At 57.0% G+C, this 23,003-nt stretch overlaps 1 protein-coding gene across 24 annotated transcripts in view; it reads left to right on the top strand.

Annotated features, from left to right (window-relative positions):
• The window catches only part of MAST3 (microtubule associated serine/threonine kinase 3), a 38,155-nt gene extending 16,342 nt beyond the window's left edge, over positions 1-21,813 (top strand). For 5 of the 24 annotated variants that reach the window (XM_033853938.2, XM_073803046.1, XM_033853930.2 and 2 more), the window contains 26 exons: positions 73-161; positions 245-317; positions 507-527; positions 1,059-1,137; positions 1,815-1,975; positions 2,175-2,250; positions 2,541-2,750; positions 2,849-2,950; positions 3,225-3,357; positions 4,885-4,955; positions 5,381-5,466; positions 6,279-6,487; positions 7,169-7,307; positions 9,864-9,996; positions 10,152-10,317; positions 10,858-10,959; positions 11,670-11,792; positions 12,617-12,762; positions 14,855-14,994; positions 15,533-15,777; positions 16,232-16,438; positions 16,945-17,171; positions 17,606-17,728; positions 18,354-18,490; positions 18,602-18,783; positions 19,736-21,813. In XM_033853938.2, the coding sequence (XP_033709829.1) occupies positions 73-161; positions 245-317; positions 507-527; positions 1,059-1,137; positions 1,815-1,975; positions 2,175-2,250; positions 2,541-2,750; positions 2,849-2,950; positions 3,225-3,357; positions 4,885-4,955; positions 5,381-5,466; positions 6,279-6,487; positions 7,169-7,307; positions 9,864-9,996; positions 10,152-10,317; positions 10,858-10,959; positions 11,670-11,792; positions 12,617-12,762; positions 14,855-14,994; positions 15,533-15,777; positions 16,232-16,438; positions 16,945-17,171; positions 17,606-17,728; positions 18,354-18,490; positions 18,602-18,783; positions 19,736-20,268 (3,913 nt within the window). In that variant the 3' untranslated portion in view covers positions 20,269-21,813. Of the gene's footprint in view, positions 1-72; positions 162-244; positions 318-506; positions 528-1,058; positions 1,138-1,814; positions 1,976-2,158; positions 2,251-2,540; positions 2,751-2,848; positions 2,951-3,224; positions 3,358-4,884; positions 4,956-5,380; positions 5,467-6,278; positions 6,488-7,168; positions 7,308-9,863; positions 9,997-10,151; positions 10,318-10,857; positions 10,960-11,669; positions 11,793-12,616; positions 12,763-14,854; positions 14,995-15,532; positions 15,778-16,231; positions 16,439-16,944; positions 17,172-17,605; positions 17,729-18,353; positions 18,491-18,601; positions 18,784-19,735 lie in introns of those variants that run through there. The other 19 variants (XM_073803050.1, XM_033853934.2, XM_073803056.1 and 16 more) reach the window with 10 other exon arrangements.
• The last annotated feature ends 1,190 nt before the right edge of the window (positions 21,814-23,003 follow it).

The following is a 23,003-nucleotide window of genomic DNA, read 5'->3' on the forward strand; positions in this document are numbered from 1 at the left end:
TGGCCCTGGACCTGAGCGTGTGGTCCTGTGAAGCAGGAGTCCTGGACTTGTCCCCACCTTCCCCCCCAACAGCTGCCGCAGCGGGAACCGCAAGAGCCTGGTGGTAGGAACGCCCTCGCCGACGCTTTCCCGGCCCCTGTCACCCCTGTCCATCCCAACAGGTGAGCACGGGGGCAAGCGGGGCAGGGTGGGAGTGTCCTGTCTCCACCCCCACTGACTCAGTTCCCCCCCACCTCCTCCTCAGCAGGCAGCAGCCCCCTGGATAGTCCTCGGAACTTCTCAGCTGCATCTGCTATCAACTTCCCTTTTGCCCGGAGGTGAGTGGTCTCCGGCTTTGGGGGATGGTGTTGACGTGATGGGCGAGGGGACAGGCAGGGGCATGCACCTGGTGGCTGGACCTGCCTCCTCATTAGCCTTTTCCCCACCCCTGGCCTCTGCCCTGCTGTGGTCTCTCCTCTGGCTTCCGCCCTTGGCAAATGCACACATGCACGCACGGTCTCCTGCAGCCACATCCCAAGCACAGACAGGTAATTTCTATGAGCCCTCCGGGAGGGGCAGGGGGAGGGCGTGGCATGACTTCGTCCAGGAATCACTCATTCACTGAAAGTTGTTAATTCACTTAACAAGACCTGATGGAGGACCTGTTATGTGCCAGGCACTTAGATGTCACTTATTCATTCAACAACGTTTATTCAGTGCCTGCTGGATGCCGTGCCCTACACTGGGGGCTGAGGAATGGGAGGCTGGACTTTGGCCCTCAGGGAGTCCTCAGTCTGGTGGGAGTGGCCAGCGTGTACTCACTCCAGCAGCTGCAACTCAGAGAGCATCTTTGATGGGGGACGTACTGGCCGCTGGTGTCAGGGAAGACTTCCTGGAGGAGGCAGCTGAAGAACAAGGAGAAAACACACAGTGGACTTGCTCACCCTGTATTCCTGTTCTTGGCCTTTTCAGAAGGTCCTTCCTCCAATGGGGCCAGGATCAGCCAGCCACAGTGCTTGCCCTTGGTCCCCACAAGCTGCAGGGTCCTTGCCTTCCTTCCAACTTCTCATTCTCTCCAGGGCCGACGGCAGAAGATGGTCCCTCGCGTCCCTCCCGTCTTCTGGCTATGGAACCAACACGCCCAGCTCCACTGTCTCGGTACCCACAAGTCCTACCTTGGCAGGCAGACAGGGGAGTGCCAGGTTGGGGGTGGGGAAGACACGTCTTTGGGTTTTTTTTTTTTTTTGCAGTACGCGGGCCTCTCACTGTTGTGGCCTCTCCAGCCGCGGAGCACAGGCTCCGGACACGCAGGCTCAGCGGCCATGGCTCACGGGCCCAGCCGCTCCGCGGCATGTGGGATCTTCCCGGACCGGGGCACGAACCCATGTCCCCTGCATCGGCAGGCGGACTCTCAACCACTGCGCCACCCGGGAAGCCCCTTTGGGATTTTTTTTTTAAGGTGTTGGATAGTTATCCAATCAGCAAACCTCCTGGCTGGCCCCTCTGTGCCCCATTTTGGTCAATGTTGGGGCGTCCCTGAAAGGACCCAGCCTCAGCCCCAAGGGACTCCTGGTCCGGGATACACAGATATCCTCATCCTTGTGTGGTCAGGGAAGGCCTGGTCAGAGGGGGTCTTGGGGCTGCCAAGGGAGCAGGTAGGGAAGGCTTCCTGGAAGAGGGGACATCAAAGCTGGAGTTTTGAGGGATGCATAGGAGCCAGGCAGGAGAGTTACCATCTGATGACCAGCAGACAGCCTGAGCCTTGAGGGGTAATGCTGGGGTCCTGGCTGTGGCACTGACCATGAACCCATGGCCCCGATACCCCCTCCTGCCAGTCGAGCTCATCCTCCAGGGAGCGCCTCCACCAGCTTCCTTTCCAGCCGACGCCGGACGAACTATGCTTCCTGTCCAAGCATTTCCGCAGCTCAGAGAGCATGGTTGATGAGGAGGGCGGCCACCACTCACCTCGCCTTCGGCCCCGCTCCCGCAGCCTCAGGTGGGCCTCGACCTCTGACCCCAGCCCCAGCCCCTCCCTGGGCTGGCTTTGGGACCCACATCGTGGCTCCTCGTCCACCTTTGGTCCTGACCGTGCACAAGCCTGGCCTCCGGCCCTTGGCCCTCAGACCTGACTCAGCCGCCCTTCCCTGGGCTGTGTTTCGGGTCCCATGTCATAAGCCAGTTGTCCCCTCCTTCAGCCCTGGACGCACAACAGGGGCCTTCGACAATGAGATCGTCATGATGAATCACGTGTACCGGGAGAGATTCCCCAAGGTGGGCAGCGCCTGGCGGCTAGACCAGCCCCAGCTCCCTCCATGTTGCTGTCCCTCCAGTGGCACCTGCTGTCTTCCTGGCTGCGTCCCCCCATCTGTCCATTTCTGTTTTTCCCTATCTCTGTCTCAAACTCCCCCCTCCCCCACCCACACCTGTACACGTTGCTCCTTCTCCTCCAATCTTTGGACCCCATCGTCACATCTTCTCTCTCTCCCGCCCCCATCTGCGCATGTCGCTCCCCAGCCCCATCCAATGACCAGGTCACCCCATCTCCCCTGCTCCCTGCCCAGGCCACAGCACAGATGGAGGGCCGTCTGCAGGAGTTTCTGGCCGCCTTCTCACCCGGCGCCCGGCTGGCACTGGCTGACGGTGTCCTGGGTTTCATCCACCACCAAATCATCGAGCTGGCCCGCGACTGCCTGGCCAAGTCTGGAGAGGCTCTTGTCACCTCCCGCTACTTCCTGGAGATGCAGGAGAAGCTGGAGAGGCTGCTGCAGGATGTGCGTGGGGGCAGGGGAGCGCAGGGTTTAGGGGTCCCCAGGGAGGGCAGGGCAGGACCAAGGGCTTGCGGATGACGCTACCACCCATCTGCCCCCAGGCCCATGAGCGCTCAGACAGTGAGGAAGTTGGCTTCATTGTCCAGCTTGTCCGGAAGCTGCTGGTCATCATCTCGCGGCCAGCGAGGCTCCTCGAGTGCCTGGTGAGTGTCTTGGCACATGGCCAGGTGCCGGGCCGAGTCCAGGCACCCAACAGTCCTGCCGAGATACAAGAGACAGGCCCCATCGTATAGGGCTTTGAGAGGAATGCCGGGGGCTGCCGGGCTGCGGCGGGCTTCCCAGAGGAGGGGCCGGGAGCTAAGATCCCAGGGATGAGCTGGAGCCACTGGTGAGGATGCTTCAGACAGAGGGAGCGGCGTGTGCAAAGGCCTGCAGGTGGGACCAGGCCTCGGCTGACCAACCCCTCTGCACCCCCAGGAGTTTGACCCTGAGGAGTTTTACCACCTGCTGGAGGCTGCCGAGGGCCAGGCCCGTGAGGGCCAGGGCATCAAGACGGACCTGCCGCGGTACATCATTGGGCAGCTGGGCCTGGCTAAGGACCCCCTCCAGGGTGAGCTGGGGGTGGGGCAGAAAGAAGAAACTGGGGTGAGACTGCGGTGGAGCCGGGATTCCAACCCATGCCCACCTGACTCCAGAGCCGCCACACTGTCCTTCCTCTCTCTTTGGCCCTGTCCTCAGCCACCTGCAGGGCATATTATGGGGAAAGTGCCCAGGATTCCGGGGTAAGGTGGCCACAAGTTGGAGCCCCTGACCTGCCAAGTCCTCAAATGCTAAGTCAAGTTGGGCCAGGGTGCCAGGGGACCACCTTTAGCAGTGGCATTCACGTTGTCCTGTGAATTCACAAAGCACTTTCCCAATTTCATCCTACTGTGGCCCGGGAAGTGGGAGTCAGACGGGGCAGCCCATGGGCACGACCAAGGTAGCCGAGAACCCCCCAGCCAGGACAGGGGAACAACCGAGACATGGTGCTAGGGGAGCGTTGAACCTGCCCTGGTCCAGGGGTGGTTGGGGGAGCTCTGGGAAGAGAGGATATTCAGGCTGGGGCCTGGAGGATGGAAAGGTGTGCAGATTTAGGGGAGAGAGAAAATGAACCGGGCAGGGGGAATGGTGAAGGCAAAGATTCTGAGGTGGGTCTGTGTCTGGTGTGTTGGAAGAGCAGCAAGGAAAGGGGTGTGGCTGAGGAAGGAGGGGAGCTGGGGGGAGGCGACGGGGTAAGCAGGGACCAGCCGCAGTGGCCAGCGTCCACTGGGATTGGGCTGCCATTGTCCCCATTTAAAGCCAGAGAGACTGAGGCTCCGGGCAGATGAGATTGAGCTGGGGTTCAGGCCCAGGTGTGCCCGAGACCAGATCGCCCGTGGACTAGCCGTGTGGCCGCAGCCAACCTCTTTTCTGTCTCGTGAAGATGACGCAGGTGGCACTGTGGGTGGGCCCGGGTGTCAGAGGAAACACGAAGTGGCCAGGCAGGCAGGTGGCAGCTGAGGCTGCGGGGGCAGTCATCTACCCAGCACCGCGCAGTGGGCCCACTGACAGTGGGACGGGTGGGCTGCATTTGAACCCGGGCCTCCCTCACCCTGAGGCTCACTGCCTCATCTTAGCCTTGCTCTGTGACCGCAAGACACTGTCTTCATGGCCACCGTCACTGCTGTTGTTCACCAGCTGCACACTCCCACCCGGGGCCACCCCTCTGCTAAGCCCCAGGGCTGGAAACTAAGGGGGCTCGCCTGGGCCATGCCCTGAGCTGAGGAGGATGTTAGGAGCCATCACCCAGAGGGGCAGTGTCACAGCCGGTGTTCACAGGCCCAAGACTTGGGGCCAGGGTTCAAGGTAGGCTGAGCATTCGGAGCCTGGGCTTCCCACTGGCCCTTCTAGAAGGTTCCTTAGTCGTTGTTGAGCCCAGCTTCCTGGGTTTGACCGACACCTGGACGCAGTAGGGGCTGAATGACAGTATCGTGGGAGCTGGTCAGGGGAGGCACCATTTCCCCAGCCCAGGATGAGCCCTGGAGGCCTCCGGAAGTCTCTGGGTGGTGGAGGGGCGGGGCTCAGAAACCCCATTTGAGGCTCCTCCCTCATTTTACAGAGACGGTGCCTCTGAGTCACCTTGATGACAGTGGAGGACAGCCCCCAGCACCAGCACCGGAGTCCCCAGAAGTAAGACGCAGAGCTTTGGCGGCCCCACCTGTCTTGTTCTTTTGACGGTAGACCAGGTGGCCATGAGAAGGGCTGGGTTTGCTGTTTGCTGAGGTTTTGCATACAGCAGGTGCTTAATGAATGCCTGTGACTTTGGGGGGGATGGTGGGGGCAGGTGAGACTGCCCTGCCATGGAGGTTGGGCAGGGCAGGGTTGGAGGGGGCACTGGAAAGGGGAGCTTTGCAGAATGTGTAGGAGTTTTCTGGAAGGAGGGCATGCGTGGCTTAAGCAACAGCTCAAACTCGGAAGCTGAGTTTGACAAGTTTGTATAGGAGAAGAGGTAGCGTCAGGTGCCAGGACCAGCAGTTGGGACTTGGGGGCAGGAAGAACACAGCCTGCTCAGCGGTGGGGCAGGACCCTGACCCCTCTTGCTACCCACCCCCCAGAGTCGTGCCCTGGTCGGCCCTTCACGGAGGAAGCCCTGTGAGAGCGACTTCGAGACTATCAAACTCATTAGCAATGGGGCCTACGGGTGAGTCCTTGGGTACCCCGTAGACGCATTTCTCAGATGCCCATGGGGATGGTTGAAGCCCACACAGCCCCTGAGTGTGCAGACAGGGAAACTGAGGCCTGAAGAGGGAAGTGGAGGCACAAAACAGCAGGGGCATGGCCTTGGAAGGGCTTGTCCGTGATCTAGGTCCTTACTTACCCCAGGTGTTTGGGGTTCTAGGAATCTGGGGACTGAGCAAGGGAAAAGATGGCCACACGATGGCAGTAGCGTGCGCCAAGCATTCTTTAAGTGCCGCTTTGACGGATTTGCTTTGGGGGAGGGGGGAGGAGTCCCTCACAGCGTAAGACCGTTGTGGGGTCTGGGACGGAAGGGGGCTTGCAGAGGAGGCTTCTGTGTCCACAGTGGGGGGCTCTCTGGGTCTCAGAGCTCCACAGGGCAGGAGCGGCTTGGGGTCTTTAATAGCCCCAGCGTTTATCTTATCTACAAGGTATGCAAAACCAGCAGGCTCTAAACGGCTAAAAGTCTGCTTATTTGACTTGTAGTTAAAGCGATTTGAGTGTGTGCCAGCGGGGCTTTTGAGCTAACGGGTCTCAGTCGGCTGTGAAGAAATACACAACGTAGGGGGTCATCTTTGGCTCTTTATATGACACCAGGGAGAGTGGCTTAAACCCACGGGGTGGCCGCTTTGGGAGAAGGGAGGGCACAGCGCAGGCAAAGGCACAGCGGGTTGGGTTCTGGACCCAGGTCGGGTCCCAGTGCTTGCCGGGACCTGGATCTCGGGCCTCAGCGAGCCCGGCTCCCCCCCCACCCCACCCCGCCCCGCCCCGCCCCAGGGCCGTCTACCTGGTGCGGCACCGGGAAACGAGGCAGCGCTTTGCCATCAAGAAGATCAACAAGCAGAACCTGATCCTTCGCAACCAGATCCAGCAGGTCTTCGTGGAGCGCGACATCCTCACCTTCGCTGAGAACCCGTTTGTGGTCAGCATGTTCTGCTCGTTCGAGACCCGGCGCCACCTCTGCATGGTTATGGAGTATGTGGAAGGTGCGGTCACTGGGGCTTGCATGCCTCCAGAGCAATGGAGAGCTTACTCCTGATCCAGAAGGAATACCTTATCCCTCCTTTGATCAAGCCCGCAGTCTGCTCTGTCCTCCATGGGGTCCCAGCCTGCCTTGGGGGGCCCTCAGTCTGTGGTGGGGGACCCAGCCTCAGGGAGTTGGAACTGGGGGATCCCAAAGAGAAGTGTGAGGGCAGGACCCTAGGGTATAGGGGTAGGATGGACAGCCTAGGCAGGAGGGACTGGTGGGCAAGGGCCTAGAGGCTAGAGCAGCGAAGGGAGGGAGGCGTGCGTCAGAAGGACTAGGGGGGTTGGGGGCCAGGGTGAGGAGTTGTGGGATCAGGTTTGCAGTTCAGGAATGAGCAGGGCCTTCAGGTAAGTGCAGGACATGCATTTAACCAAGCGGCTGCCGGGTGAGCAGAGGAAGCATGCACTTAGGAGGCACCAGCTGTGTACAGGGGAAGGGACTGTGCACTTAACAGAGCTGCTGCCCTGCCAGGGGAAAATGAGAAGGCAGGGTCTGCCTATCCTCCCGCACCTCCCAGGTCCCCACCCCAATTCAGGACAGATTGGAGACACTTTCCAGAAGGTGGGGAGGGCACATAGGCACAAATCTGGGCACGGCTGTAGAGCCGAGGGCCTCTGTGAGCACGTCCACCCCTCTGCAGGCGGCGACTGTGCCACGCTCCTAAAGAACATGGGCCCGCTGCCCGTGGATATGGCCCGCATGTACTTCGCTGAGACGGTGCTCGCGCTGGAGTACCTGCACAACTATGGCATCGTGCACAGGGACCTCAAGCCAGACAAGTGAGTGGGCCTGGCTCTCAGGGGGCGGGGCTCAGAGTAGCCTGGGGGCGGGGCCTCTGAGTGGGTCTGAGACTGCTCAGGAGCCCCACCACCTAGATTCTCCTGGCATCAAGGGCCCCCTGCTGGTAGAAAGCAGGGATCTTGGCAATGTTGAGCACCTGGTGTGTACTGAAGAGAGCAGGTATTTAATAGGCGCCTGCTGTGTGCAGGGGAAGGACAGTGCACTTATCGAGGTGCTGGCCAGGCAAAGTGAGGGGGCACAGACTGGACAGGGGAAGGGACCATGCACTCACAGAGCTGCTGCCACACAAGGGAAGTGAACATGCACTTATGAGGCACCAGCTATATACAAAGAGCAGGGACATGCACTTTGCAAGACCTTATGTGTAGAGAAAGGGACTGCATGTCTTGAGCTTCTGCTGTGTGTTAGTGCAGGGAAGAAAGAGAGTCCTAGAGTGTTTATTTTATCCTAGTTTCTAGTAGCCACCTACTGAGTGCCCGGTGCTCTCTGGGTGACTGAAAAACGCAAGTGTGAGTGTAAATAATCCCTCATGCTTTGTAACCCTTTCATAATTTTCAAAGCACTCTTCCGTACATTAGTTGAGCACCTCCTGTGTACAGAGGAAAGGGCTGCTCTTTCATCAAGTGCCCTTTGGATACCAGGCAAGAAGTATGAGTTTCTCAGGTACTTGCCATGTGGAGGTGTGGACATAAGCGTTAAGAATCTGCATGTTTTCAGGGCATCTTGTAGTTTGCAAGTGGCTTAGAAAACAAAGCACCTGTATTTGGCACCTGCTGTATACCTGCGCCTGTGCTCACCGTTTTAAGGAACCCAGACGGCGGTATAACTAACTTCTCGCACACTGATGACCTTTTTGAGTTTATAAAGCACATTTTTTAGCTGGCGTGTATTTACTGGGCACCAGCTGTGGAAAGGTGATCAGAACCACAGTTATTAGGCAATGACTGTGTGTCAGTCCCCGAACACTGCAGCTATCTTTTTATAAAGTTTTTATGTTGAGGTCAGCATGCATTGATCACCTACTGTGTGCCAGGGATATGGGTCCCTTTCCAATGGAGGTACTTGCCGTGTGGAGGCGTGAAGAGCCCTGCGTGTTTTCAGGGCCTTAAGAGCCCTGCATGTTTTCAGGGCATCTTGTTTGCGAGTGGCTTAGAAAACAAAGCAGATGTGTGTTGACATCTGCTGTGTACCTGGGCCTCTGTGCTCGACGCTCTAAGGCTGCTTGCTTGCCCATTGGGCCTCTGTGGGATCATCCTGGAGTGGGATCTTCCAAGTGTCCCCAAGGCAGGGCCTGCCCCTCCCAAGCTCAGGACCCTCATCTGAAAAACGGTGTGGGAAGGTACAGTCCTGGAGGGTTCAGGGAGGGATAGGCCCACACAGTAGGTGCTCGAGAAAAATATTTTTTCCTCTTCGCTTCGGAAAATTTCAAATACACCCCGAGTCAGGAGAAGGTACATTTGTTTGCTAGGGTTGCCCTAACAAAGTACCACAGCCTCGGGGGCTTAAACAACAGAAATTTATTCTCACAGTTCTGGAGGCCAGAAGTCCAAGGTCAAGGTGTCGGCAGGGCCGCGCTCCCTCTGAAGGTGATGGGGAAGGATGTGTTCCAGGCCTTTCTCTAGGTTTCTGGTAGTCCCTAGGCTGTGGTGCTCCTCCTGTGTGTGTGTCTGTGTCCAAATTCCCCCTTTTTCTTTTATTTATTTATTTTTTACTTTTTAAAATATTTATTTGGTTGCACTGGGTCTTAGTTGCGGCAGGTGGGCTCCTTAGTTTCGGCCCGCCGGCTCCTTAGTTGCGACACGCATGTGGGATCTAGTTCCCTGACCAGGGATCGAACCTGGGCCACCTGCATTGAGAGCTCTGAGTCTTAACCACTGGACCACCACAGAAGTCCCCAGAAATTTATTTTTAAATGGGCAGATGTCCCCCGGAGGTGCGTGAAAATGTGACTTTATAAAATAAAGCTGGCGCATATCATTTTATCACTTAAAATATTCATATCCTTAAGCTTGCAGGAGAACATGAACAGCAGCATACATGGTAGGTGTGTAAGTTTTAAAAAACTGGTGCGCCCGTGAGAGGCACAAATATTTCTGTACACAGCAGGTGCTAAAGACATGTTCACTTAACAACAGGTGCTTACAAAGTATTCAGTTTGTTAAAATCATGGATGCACGTACAAGAATAAGCTGTAGATCCCCCCCAGGAGGTGTTCACGAAACGTTTTCATGCCCAGTGGGGACGTGCTGTGATTCTCAGGAACTTAACGTTTGCACAGCGGAGTATACAGTAGGTGCTCAAGAGCAACACCAGATGCACCCAGTTGGTGCACAGAGATGTTTGCCAAATTTGTAATATTGCCCAAGACCCGCTGCTTCTTTCAATAATGTGATCATACACAGGCAGTGCTTTCTGATCCATGGAGGGGTCGGGCCGCCTCCTGTAGGACCAAGTTCTGGGGGGGGGCGAGGGGGCGGGAGCAGCCAGGCACCTCGGGCCCCCCAGCCCTGAGCGCACCACCCGCCTGCCCACAGCCTGCTCATCACCTCGCTCGGCCACATCAAGCTAACTGACTTCGGCCTGTCTAAGATCGGGCTCATGAGTATGGCCACCAACCTCTACGAGGGCCACATCGAGAAGGACACTCGGGAGTTCGTGGACAAGCAGGTGGGCGGGGCTGCCTCCCTCTGCCCGAAGCCTGAGCCCAGGACATGGGGAGACTTTGCAGCAAAAAGGAGAAAAGAAACTATCCCTGTAATTCTACCCATACTTTCTTCCCTGGCTGGGGGCGGTCTTTCATTTCCCTGTCCCACCTGGCCCAGGTATGCGGGACGCCTGAGTACATTGCCCCCGAGGTGATCTTCCGCCAGGGCTACGGGAAGCCAGTGGACTGGTGGGCCATGGGCGTCGTCCTCTACGAATTCTTGGTGGGCTGTGTGCCATTCTTCGGAGATACCCCTGAGGAACTCTTTGGCCAGGTGGTCAGTGGTGCGTTCCCCCTGCCCTGTCGCCCCAGGTTTAAGTCTCAGCCCCACTTTGGCTCCGGTCGGTGGTCCCCCCTGCCTTTGCCGGGGAGGGGAGCAGGCCCACTTGTGGATTGGGCACCTATGGCGTGCCCGGCCCCAGCTGAGCCCTGGGGACACAGCCAAGGGCGAGAGGGACAGTAAGGGAGATAAATAAGCAAATTATGGAGCAATCAGAGGCAAAAAATGCTGAGGAGGGAAGGAAGCAGGGAGAAGGGAGGGGGCGGGGGGCGGGTGCAGGGGTGCTATATTAAATAGAGAGTCATGCAGGGCCACACTGGGTGACGTGTGGGCAAAGACTTAAAGGAGCGAGAGGGAGTCACAGAGATGGATGAAGGGAAGGTGCTCAGGGCAGAGGGCACAGCCAGAACAAAGGCTGTATGGGACCAAGCCTGGTATGCTGAAGGAGCAGAGGAGGCTGATGGCTGGGAGCATAGAAAGGGGAGGTGGTAGGAGGTGCTAGGAAGCGCTATCCCCAGTCCCTCATTCCCTCCTCTCATTTTAGATGAGATCATGTGGCCAGAGGGGGACGAAGCCCTTCCAGCTGACGCCCAGGACCTCATCACCAGGCTGCTCCGACAGAGCCCCCTGGACCGTCTGGGCACTGGTACGTAGGTGTGGGTGAGGCCCAGGTGGGTGGGATGGGGGCTGGGGTAAACAAGAGCTCTATTTGAGAGGCTGCATAGAGGAGGGGGACTTGAAACTGGGGTTTTGACGGATGCATAGGAGCTCACCAAGAACTAGCATAAGATTTTGAAGAGTAGCAGGTAGCTGGGTCTGGTTCAGACAAGGGGCACTGAGGCTGTGTGTATGAGCCTGCCAGGTTGCCATGGGCTGTGTCTTACGGTCCCCAAGGCCCAGCCCAGTGGATCCCACTGTCCCAAGTTTCCCCAGCCACCAAAATATTGATTAAGGGACTATTTAATATTCATGCAGCCACCCATTATGTGGCCACTACAGATCACAGTCAGGATGAAGCTTGGCCACTGGAGAGGACTATGGGGGCTGAGGTTGGGGAACAGGATACAGTCAGCTCTGCTTCATGCAGTCAGCTCTGCTCCGTGGGGTAGAAACATGTGGAAAAAGCCCCCTCCTAAGGTTCTGGGGTTTCTCCAGGTGATGGGATCTCAGAGTCCAGCAGAGGGAAGAGCAGGGCCTGGGTTCTAGCCCTAGCTTGGTTCCCCTATGGGCTCTTAAAGGATGGCTCGTTTCCCCTCTCATCTTTCTGGTTCTGTGTTGGCCAAGTTTGGGTTCATAATTGGCCCAGGGGGCCATGGGGGGTGGGGACCAGCAGGGCTCAGCCAGGCATGTCTGCAGGAGGCACCCACGAAGTAAAGCAGCACCCCTTCTTCTGGACACTGGACTGGGCGGGGCTTCTGCGACACAAGGCCGAGTTTGTGCCGCAGCTTGAAGCTGAGGACGACACCAGCTACTTCGACAGTAAGCAGGGGTCCAGGAGGTGGGCTGTGCTGTCCCACGATCTCCTGGGGTGGTGAGGGGTGTCTAACAGGGTCTCCACCCCAGCTTGGTGCCTCACCTTGGGCCTGGAGCTTCCAACTTCCTGAGCTTTCCAAGAAGCTGGGGCATGTCTGCTGGCTGCCCCCCTGCCTGGATTTCCTATGCGTCTGAGCTCAGGAGGCTGTCGCACCACCTTGGGTTGCGGGAGGGGAAACCAAGGCACTGCATGTGGCAGCCCTTGCCTGGGGGTCCCCCAGCAGGTTCAGCCTCCTGAGTGTCAGCCCTGACCAGGCATGGAGCCCTGCCTGCCATACAGGAGGGTGGGGTGCCTCGCTCAGCTTTGGTGGAGGGGTCCCCTCGAGCACTTGAGGTGAGCTCAGACAAATCTCCTTCTCCCCACTCGGGGCTCTGGCCAAACACAGAGTAAACGCCCCCGGCTTCCAGTACCTCCTCCAGAACTTGATGTGTGATCTTGGGCATGTCAGAGGTCCTCTCTGAGCATCTGTTTCCTTTTCTGTAAGATGAGGGACATCCTTTATGTTTGAGAGGCACAATTTTACCTAACTCTGGGTAACCCATCTTAAGGGTGAGGAAACTGAGACACAAGAATGCCCATCCCCAGTCCCACAGCTTTTAGGAACACAACTGGGATTTATTCCCAGATACTAAATCTGCCGCCCAAGCCTCCTCTGGTCCTTAAACATACCAAGCCTGGTCCCACCACAAAGCCTTTGCCCTGACAGTGTCTCCCGACCTGGGAGGCCCTCTCCACATCACCCCACAGCCCCTGTGTCCACCTCCCCCAGCATCAGGTGGGCTGCACATGCCTTTCCCTCCCGCAGCGCGCTCAGAGCGTTACCGTCACCTGGGCTCTGAAGATGACGAGACGAATGATGAGGAGTCATCCACGGAGATCCCCCAGTTCTCATCCTGTTCCCACCGGTTCAGCAAGGTGAGCCTGGGCCCTGGATGTAGCTAGTGCTCAGGAAACAGGGCAAGATGTTTGGGAGTTTTTTTTCTTTTTTTTATTGTAGTGAAATACATGTAACGTAAAATAGACTATTTTAGCTATTTTAAACTGTACATACAATTCAGTGACATTTAGTACATTCGCAATGTTGTGCAACCGTCACCTGTATCTAGTTCCACAACATTTCCATCATCCCCAAAGGGCAACCTTGTACCCGGCTGCAGTCACTCCTCGTTTCCCCTTCCCCCGCTCCCCGGCAACCACTCATCTGCTTTCTGTCTCTATGCATTTCCCTGTTCTGGACATTTCACATACATAGAATCATACGCTATGTGGGACCCCTGGGGAATTCCCCGCGTCTGGCTTCTTAAGGTCGATCCACATGGTAGCATGTGTCAGTGCTTCATTCCTTGTTATGGCTGAATGATATTCCATTGTGTGGTTGGACCATATTTTGTTTGATCCACTCATCAGTTGATGGACGTTTGGGTTGTTTCCACTTTGGGGCAATTGTAAATAGATCTGCTATGCTGGGTGTTATATTATAGTCTCATCAGCTTAACTTGAGTTCCTTCCTTTGTTTATAATTTGATTTAAAAACCTGCACTGCTTATGGGTCTGGGCCCCAGGCAGGAAACCCCAGCTGTGGCCCCTTGGTAGCCAGGCCGCTCTGAGCCTCAGTTTCTCCACCTGTACAGTGGGCTAAAGACTCTACGTCTTGGGCTTCCCTGGTGGCGCGGTGGTTGAGAGTCCGCCTGCCGATGCAGGGGACACGGGTTCGTGCCCCGGTCCGGGAAGATCCCACGTGCCGCGGAGCGGCTGGGCCCGTGAGCTGTGGCCACTGAGCCTGCGCGTCCGGAGCTTGTGCTCCGCAACAAGAGGCCACAGCAGTGAGAGGCCCGCGTACCACAAAAAAAAAAAAAAAAAAAAATCTGTACGTCTTTAGAGATGTGGTAAGTAAGCATCTGAGGAAGTGACTCAGGGAAGTGTCAGGCATGTAGGAAACACTCAACTAAGCCGTCCCCCACGAATGCGGTTGTTGTTACGGTTTTTTTGTTTCTGTTTTTTTTTTTATGATGTGGACCTTTTTTTTTTTTTCAGGTACTATCTGAATTTATTGAAGGGCTTCTTAATCTAGGGTTTGTGAACTTGCATGGGAATAAATTACATCTTTATTTTCACTAATCTCTAACTGAAATTTGGTATGTTTTCCTATTGTAATATAAGCAACAAATCACAGTAATATTAGCATGACCTTGACTTTGTCACCAATACAAATCATGGATTTTTCACATCACTCTGGAGTCGTTGTAAAATATCTTTCAAGTTCAAAACTACTTCAAAATTATGGTACTTATGAGACCTGCTAGATCTTGTTATTTAATGCATTACTAAAGAGGCACGTATAGTACCATATTGCTGGTTTAAAAAATATTCTAATATTATTTTAATATAATCAGCCTCACTTGCAACCTGACCTATTTCATTTGATGCATTTAAAAATACTACTCTGAGGGCTTCCCAGGTGGCGCAGTGGTTGAGAGTCCGCCTGCCGATGCAGGGGACACGGGTTCGTGCCCCGGTCTGGGAAGATCCCACATGCCGCGGCGCGGCTGGGCCCGTGAGCCATGGCCACTGAGCCTGCGCATCCGGAGCCTGTGCTCCGCAGCAGGAGAGGCCACAGCAGTGAGAGGCCCGCATACCGCAAAAAAAAAAAAAAAAAAAAAAAAAAATACTACTCTGAGAAGAGGTCTGTAGGTGTCACCAGTTTGCCAAAGGGGCTCATGTACAGAAATCCATGCTTGTCATGATGGTAGCAGCTCCTCCTCAGAAGCCTCAGGGGCCAGAGCTCTGCCCAGAACTCGCCTTCGTATGTGGACCATTTTTTAAAGTCTTTATTGAATTTGTTTCGATATTGCTTCTGTTTTATGTTTTGGTTTTTTGGCTGCAAGGCATGTGGGATCTCAACTCCCTGACCAGGGATTGAACCCACACCCCCTGCATTGGAAGGCGAAGTCTTAACCACTGGACTGCCAGGGAAGTCCCGTTACTGTTATTTTTAATTGCTTCCCAGGTCTACAGCAGCTCTGAGTTCCTGGCCGTCCAGCCCACCCCAACCTTTGCTGAACGGAGCTTCAGTGAGGACCGGGAGGAAGGGTGGGAGCGCAGCAGTGAGGGGGACTATGGGCGCCGGCTGAGCACCACCGAGGTCCGGTAGGTGGGCTGGGGAGTATAAGCAGGTCCAGCTTCCAAACCTGCTAAGAGGTGGAGCCACAAAGTCTTAACATTGGAAAGAGCTTCCCAGTGGCCCAGTAGAAAAGGGTAAAACATATTGGCCAGCCTGTCAGACCCCTGCCAATCTGGCCCCTATCATCACTCCCTTTGGCTTTGCATTCCTAACCACACTAAACCTAAAGCAGCCATGTACCATCACACTGCTAGGCTTTTGCTTGCGCTGTTTCCTCTGCCCAGAATACCCTTTGCTCATGAAGTCCCTTTCATCTTTCAATGTCCAAACTCACAGAAATAATCAACGTCTGCTAGAGGATGGGCGTTGGAAGCTGGGTTTTAAAAATTGAATAGGAGTTCTCTGGGCAGTCACAGAGGACAGAGCAGGCAGAGGGAACTCACCTTATATTTACAAATTATCTCTGACTCTAGGCTGAGAGTTAAGGTATGGTCACTAGGGGAGACTGGGTGTCCTGGGGTGAGGGCACCTGGCAGGTGTGACTCAGGCTCTTCCCTGCTACAGGCTGAGGTCCTGCACATCCTCCGGTTCCTCCTGCCACTTACCCTTTTCCCAGCCTGAGCGGGGCCCTAGCCCATCTTTCCTGAACACCATCAACCTGGACACGATGCCCAAATTTGCCTTCTCATCAGAGGATGAGGGAGTCGGCCCAGCTCCTGTGGGCCCCAAAAGGCCCGTCTTCATTCTCGGGGAGCCCGACCCACCCCCAGCAGCCACCCCAGTGTTGCCCAAGCCCTCAAGCCTTTCTGGTAGGTGGAATCCAGGGTGGGAGGGATGGTGTCATGGAGAGTTTCCCACAGGAGGGACTATTTGAGATGGGTTTTGAAGGATGAGTAGGAGTTCTCTAGAGACAACATTCACTTGTGTAACAAAGGCCTCAGTCTGAGGGTGATACCCCCCAGCTTCATTGGATTAGGATGGGAGAGAGGAATTGAACTGGGGAGCTCCAAGAGTGGGAGTTAGGAATCTGACTGGGGTGAGGGGAAGGCTTCTTGAAGTAGGGGACTTGAAGAGTGGAGCTTCCCAGGGAGAGCAGTGAAAGAAAGGTGTGCAGGAAGAGGGAATGCCTGAACAAAGGCCAGGAGGCTGGACTGTGTACACACCGACCAGGGAGGAAGGGGCTTTGCCTTCTGTGGGCAGAAGGGCCAAGTGGTGAGATGGGGGAGGGGCAGACTGACCCCCCGACCCTGCTGATCCCCGTAGCTGACACAGCTGCCCTCAGCCACGCGCGCCTACGAAGCAACAGCACCGGTGCACGACACTCTACGCCGAGGGCCCTGGATGCCGGCCGGGGCCGCCGCCTTGGGGGCCCGAGAGACTCAGCCCCTGAGAAATCCAGGACCTCCCCCAGCGGGGGTCGCGTGCCCAAGTCAGCCTCAGTGTCTGCCCTGTCGCTCATCATCACGGCAGGTGACGCCCATGGCCCAGCCTCGTCTTTGCTTGTCTGTCCATGTCCATTTTAACCACGGAGTAGGGGCTGCTTTGGCCAGCGGGAGATGGAGGGGGTCCCTCCAGGTGATGTGTCCCCAGGCACAAAGCTCCCAGGGCTGCTCTTCGGGGCTGAGCCCAGGAGATAGGAAGCAGCTGGGGAACTGGCATTCCTGGCAGCGGGCACTACATGTGCAAAGGCCTGGAGGGGAAGGGGGAGGGTGTTTGGGGCATTGGAGTGGCAGCAAAGCAGCCAGAGTGATCAGTGTGGGGACTTCCCTGGTGGTCCAGTGGTTAAGACTCTGAGCTCCCACAGCAGGGGCACAGGTTCGATCCCTGGTCCGGGAACTAAGATCCCACATGCTGTGCCGGGCGGCCAAAAAACAAAAACAGAAACAAACCGACTGATCGGTGTGGAGGGAGGGGAAGGTGCCTTGTGAGGGGACCCACAAGGGAGTGACCCCCCTCCCTGAACCTCGTCCCTGCAGATGACGGTAGCGGCGGCCCCCTCATGAGCCCCCTGTCCCCACGCTCGCTGTCCTCAAACCCGTCGTCCCGCGACTCCTCTCCAAGCCGAGACCCTTCCCCCGTGTGTGGCAGCCTGCGGCCCCCCATTGTCATCCACAGCTCGGGCAAGAAGTATGGCTTCAGCCTGCGGGCAATCCGCGTCTACATGGGTGACAGTGACATCTACACCGTGCACCATGTCGTGTGGGTGAGTTGGCCCTGGGATGGGCGGGAACAGCCAGACCTGGTTTGAGTTCCAGCTCTGCCCTGGCAAGGCGCTTCCCTTTTGGAGCTGCATTTGTTAGTCTTGGAAAGCAAGCGAGTACTCATTGCCTATGAGGTTTTGGAGCCCAGGGCAGGGAACTGATGCCACCTGTGTCTTAATGGTCCTTGTCAGTTATGGGGAGAGGACTGGGCAAGAGGGATGGAGACCTCAAGGGGGCACAAAGCTCCCGTACAGTGTTTTGTTCTCTCTCCCCCAGCCCAGGACCTGTCCCCTCCCTACTGGTCTCTGAAAGTTCTGGGAAACCGGGCAGTGTGAAAGGCAGCAGCTTGCTGGGGGCCTGTAGCTGACTCAGCTGGGCTGGGGTCTCTAGCTCTGGGGCCCAGGGCACTGACCCCGCTATCTGCCCCCACCCCCAGAGTGTGGAGGAGGGAAGCCCTGCCCAGGAGGCAGGCCTGCGGGCCGGGGACCTCATCACCCACATCAACGGGGAGTCGGTCCTGGGGCTGGTGCACATGGACGTCGTGGAGCTACTGCTGAAGGTGCAGGCCCCCAACCCCACCCTCCACCCCAGAGCCTCCACCCCCGTCCATCCTCAGGGCCCCTGGATCTCCCAACACTGCCCACCCTCTGGGCTGCTCCTGTGACCTCCATCCCTACGCCTTGGCCTCAGCTCCCAATTCTGTGTGTTTCCCCCCATCCGACCATACCACTCCGCATTCGGCCCTGCATGCCCCGTCCCCTCTGCCTCAGAGCCACTCCTCCAGGAAGCCCTTCCTGCCCCCTGGGTGCCCCTTCTCCTGACCTTCCCTCTGGCCCACCCTGACTTTGTGGGGCTGGGGGTATCTGTACCATCTTGGCCTCCTGCCTCCCCTCAGACCAAGGGTCCTCAGGGGCTGAGGCCTAGAGGCGGGGAGGTGGACACAGGTGAGGAGGCAGACCCCTAGTTGGATAGCTCCTGGGACCAGTGGGTGGGTAGATGGCTCATTGGATGGATGGACAGATGGCAGACATCCATCTTTGGCCCAGTGAGTGGGGGGGTCATTAGGTAAGAAGCGGGTGGTTAGGATCCGGGGCTTCCAATGGATGAGTAGATGGGTGGGTGGGTGCATGGATGGCTCGTTGGATGGAAGGCACACAGGCGACCCCTTGCCATCCCTCCTGCAGAGTGGCAACAAGATCGCCCTTCGGACCACGCCCCTGGAGAACACCTCCATCAAGGTGGGCCCTGCACGGAAGAATGTGACCAAGGGCCGCATGGCGCGCAGGAACAAGCGGAGCCGAAGGCGGGAGACGCAGGAGCGGTGAGCGGCGGCCTGGCTGCCGGGGAGGGTTGATGCAGGACCTGTGGCACATTTGGGCGGCCCGGGCCGCTGGGGGCAGGGGTTTTGAAGAATCTGGGTTCCTAACCCCAGGCGGAAGTCGCTCTTCAAGAAGATCTCAAAACAGTCGTCCGTGCTGCACACCAGCCGCAGCTTCTCTTCCGGCCTCCACCACTCCCTGTCATCCAGCGAGAGCCTCCCGGGCTCACCCACCCACAGCCTCTCCCCCAGCCCCACCACGCCCTGCTGCAGCCCGGCTCCCGATGCCCCAGCAGGTGGGTGCACCCCCAGGACCACCCCTTAGGGCTGTGGTGGTCAGCCCAGCGGGGGAGTGAGCAGAGTTGGGAGGCTGGAATGACCTGATGTGTGACAGCCTCAAAGGCAGTCTGGGATGGGCAGGGAAGGTTGTGCCCAGCAGACGGAACATCATGAACAAAGGGGTTCCAGACAGGAGAGATGTGAAAGCTAGACGGAGGCTAGGGAGAGGGGATTGGGGGATGGATCAAGCCGAAGAGCTGGGCTTAAATTGGGGGGCAGTAGGGAGCCATGGAGGGTGAGCCAGAGAGGGCATGGAAAGATTGTTCTGGAGCAGGAAAGGATGGTGACTTGGCCCAACCCTGAGGGTCCCCAGTCTGTGAGAGACAGCCAGAGGTGGACACCCCTAGTCCCACTGGGTTAGCATCAGACTAGAGAGACAGTCTGGGGCAATCCACAGAGGCAGGGAAGGCCTCCTGGAGGAGAGCCACCAGGAAGCCCTCCCTGCCTTCTGGGGACCCCAACTGCTATCTCTCCCTCTGGCCTACCCTGACCTCACGGGGCTGGGGGTATCTGTGCCATCTTTGTCTTTCTCAGATCAGGCATCCTCAGGGGCTGAGGCCTAGGGGTGGGGAGTGGACACAGGCAGAGCAGGGCCCTTACTGGATAACTTCCAGAACCAGTGGATGGATGGTTCATGGGATGGATAGATGTACGGTGGGCAGGTACCTTTGGCTGAATGATTCAGTGGGTCATTTAAGTGAGAAGTGGGTGAAGAGGAGCTAGGGCTTTGATGGATGAGTAGGAGTCCACCAGATCTAAGCCAAAGGAAGAGCCTGTGCAAACAAAGGAAAAACCAGGCCTGATGGGTGGCCACAGGGAACAGTGTGGGCTTTTGGCAGTCAGTCTTAGGGCCCCACCTCGAGGCTGGCATATTGAGGCTGGTGGCCCTGACCCTCCCGTCACCCACAGACACAGTGTCTCCACCCAGCGCATCCCCAAGCTCCAGCAGCCCTGCATCTCCGGCTGCCGCTGGCCACACCCGACCCAGCTCCCTGCATGGCCTGGCCACCAAGCTTGGGCCACCCCGCCCCAAAACCGGCCGCCGCAAGTCCACCAGCAGCATCCCGCCCTCCCCGCTGGCCTGCCCGCCCGTGCCAGCGCCCCCACCCCGCTCACCCTCGCCCCTGCCAGGGCACCCGCCTGCACCTGCCCGGTCCCCAAGGCTGCGCCGAGGCCAGTCGGCTGACAAGCTGGGTACAGGTGAGCGGCTCGACGGGGAGCTGGGGCGCCGCAGCCGCGGGCCAGACTCCGAGCTGGTGGTCATGCGACGGCTGCATCTGTCCGAGCGCCGAGACTCATTCAAGAAGCAGGAGGCTGTGCAGGAGGTGAGCTTTGATGAACCACCTGAGGAGGCCACTGGGCCACCCACCTTGGTGCCGCAGATCGCTGTGGAGGGCGCTGAGGCTGTGCCAGGAGCCCTTGGACCCTTTGAGAAAGACTAATCCCTCCTACCTATCCTCTCCCTGGCCTGGAAGTCAACGCATTTTTTGTGGAATGTGTTTTCCATAAATTGACACCTGGATGGAGACTGAGCCACCAGCCTCTGACACCTGGAAGATGAGAAGCGATCGCGTTTCTTGCTGGAAGGTGCCTCCCTCATGTTCTGGAGCCGATCAATCAGGGGGCCATAGGGGCAGGCAAGGGAGACTAGGGTGGCATTGTAAATAGCAGCAAATCCCTGCAGCTAATTTATTATGTTTTATAAGCGATAGCCAGACTGAGCTGCCACTGTTAAGGCGGCTGCCCAGGTCTTGTCCCATGCACTTGGGACTCATCTGTAGACCCTGCCCCCTGGGCTGAGAAGGAAGCACTTTGGACAAGTCAACGTGTATTCGTGTTTTATGGTTTTTCTGTACTTTTAAAATTTTTTTGTGTTACTTGATCCCACCCCTGACTCAAGACCCGCAGATTTGAAGGGATGCAGCCAAGCTTACCTGTCCAGGCCCAGTTTGGATGACTTGGAGATTCCGTAAACAATTCCCCTCCACCACAAAACAAAGTAATCTTGATGATGGACTGGATTCTGAAGGCTACTTCCTACCATCATAGCCTCCATCCCTAGGCCAGCCATGCTAGAGTCTGCCTCCAGTCCTATAGGCTTAGGAGGTGTGGGAACTGGGGCTTTGATATATGAGTAGAAGTTCACCAGATCTAGGCAGAGGGGTCACCTGCGTCACAAGCAGACACTGATGCCCCAGGAGGCAGAAACCTCAAAGGACACTGCCGGGTAGGAGAAGACCCTGGACAAGATTTTTTGTATTTGATGCCCACCAGGGTGAGAACTTGACCATGATGTGTCTGAAACAGCCCCTGGGGGGTGCCCTCGATATGCCAGAGCCTTGTAGGGCTGAAATTCGAGTGAGAAAAATCCAACTGGGGGGCAGTGAGGCCCAAGTTGGAATCTTGGCTTCACTGTTTGGCTCTGGGAAAATGACTTCCCCACTCTGTGCCTCAGTTTCCTTGTGTTTACAAAACAAATCCCAACGACTATTAAGCACCTACTGTATGCCAAGCGCTTTACTTGTGGCTTTCCCCTCAGCCAACCTTGAGAAGGCTGGAGGTGGTGTCGTCATCCCCATTTTACAGACAAATAACTAAGGCCTGGCAAGGCGTGGAGACTTGCCCCCACCATTGCCTGGAAAGAGTCATGCGGCCAGGCCCTGTCCTGGGCACTGTAGTCAAGGGAGCTGGAATGGAGAATCTGTTGTCAGATACAGCCGACTCCAGCTCCAGCTCTCTCCCCTGTAATGCTGTGTGACCCACTGGGCATCTCAGAGTCTCCATTTCCCATTCAGAGGTGGCCAGCAAGATCACCATACCCCACAATGGTGAGGGCACTTTCCAGGCACTGCAGCCCACGCTGTGTTCTCTCTGGAGACATCCGTGTAGCACTGCCTGGTGTTGGAACTAGATCAAGGCTGTGCATGACTTGCTCCCGCCTTCCATCCCGGAGCTGACGGTGAATAAAAGCCCACATTTACAAAGAAGAGGTCCAATGTCTGGATTTGTGAGGGGCCAAGAAAAGGGTAAGGGAAGAGTGGGGTGGGGGGCGGGATGAAAACAGACCCTTGGCTCAAAGTCACTTTAAGTGGTTTTTTTGTTTGTTTTTGGCGGTACGCGGGCCTTTCACTGTTGTGGCCTCTTCCGTCGCGGAGCACAGGCTCCGGACGCGCAAGCTCAGCGGCCATGGCTCACGGGCCCAGCCGCTCTGCGGCATGTGGGAATCTTCCCGGACCAGGGCACGAACCCGTGTCCCCTGCATCGGCAGGCGGACTCTCAACCACTGCGCCACCAGAGAAGCCCTTGAAGTGGGTTTTGAAGCCTGCTGGGAATTCACTGTTGAGATTCTTCCTGATGCCTTCTCTGGTCCTGGCCTCCTGCTGCCCTCCTGCTGCCCTCTCTGAATTGAGTACCCATCATGGGCTCTGTCCTTAGAAGCTTCATCTAGACACCCGTCTGGGGCCTTGAAGCTGTGTTAATAAATAAATAAACCATCTTTGTGTCCTTTTTTAACCGGTCTTTGCTTGGGCTGTGCCCTTAAATTCCCCTCACCACCACTGGAACCCAGCCCAGCCCGAGCGCGTTCGGTTACTTCCGAAACGCTCCGTAGGTCGGAAACCTTTGGCCACGCCCCCTGTTTCCGAGTGTCTTCGGCTATCTCCGGAAACAGTCCGCATCTGTACAGGCGTTGGGCTAGTTCTCCGTACCCGAGAGAGTTAGTTCAGCTGTTGCCAGACGCTCTAGGCTACCACGGAAACCCCGGCTTTCAACTCCGGCTCCTTCTCGGCTCTCAGCTTGTTTCCTGAAAAGCGCAGCTTTCTGTCTGAGCCCCTCCCCCCAACCCTGCCGCCTCCATTTCCTGAGTTCTGGGCCACCTCACTCGTCCTCTGGAGCCGTCCATGCTTCGGCAGTTTCCGGAAGCTGGTGGTCGCCCCTAGATCTAAGTTCCCAGGGCCTCATATGGGACCAAGCACCCTTGGTTCTTTCCAGAAACTTTCCGAAGTCTCGGGGCCCAGTCTCTGTTATGCCGGTCCAGGCGGGGCGCGCTCGGTCATTTCCGGAATCGCTCGGGCATCTCTGAGTCCAGCCGAGCCTAGCCGAGCCTAGCCGAGCCTAGCCGAGCCCAGCCTCGGAATTATTCATCTGACCCGATTATGTTCGGCTATTTCCGGAAATG

This window comes from Tursiops truncatus, chromosome 3 (genome assembly GCF_011762595.2).
Source record: "Tursiops truncatus isolate mTurTru1 chromosome 3, mTurTru1.mat.Y, whole genome shotgun sequence".
Taxonomy (NCBI): domain Eukaryota; kingdom Metazoa; phylum Chordata; class Mammalia; order Artiodactyla; family Delphinidae; genus Tursiops; species Tursiops truncatus.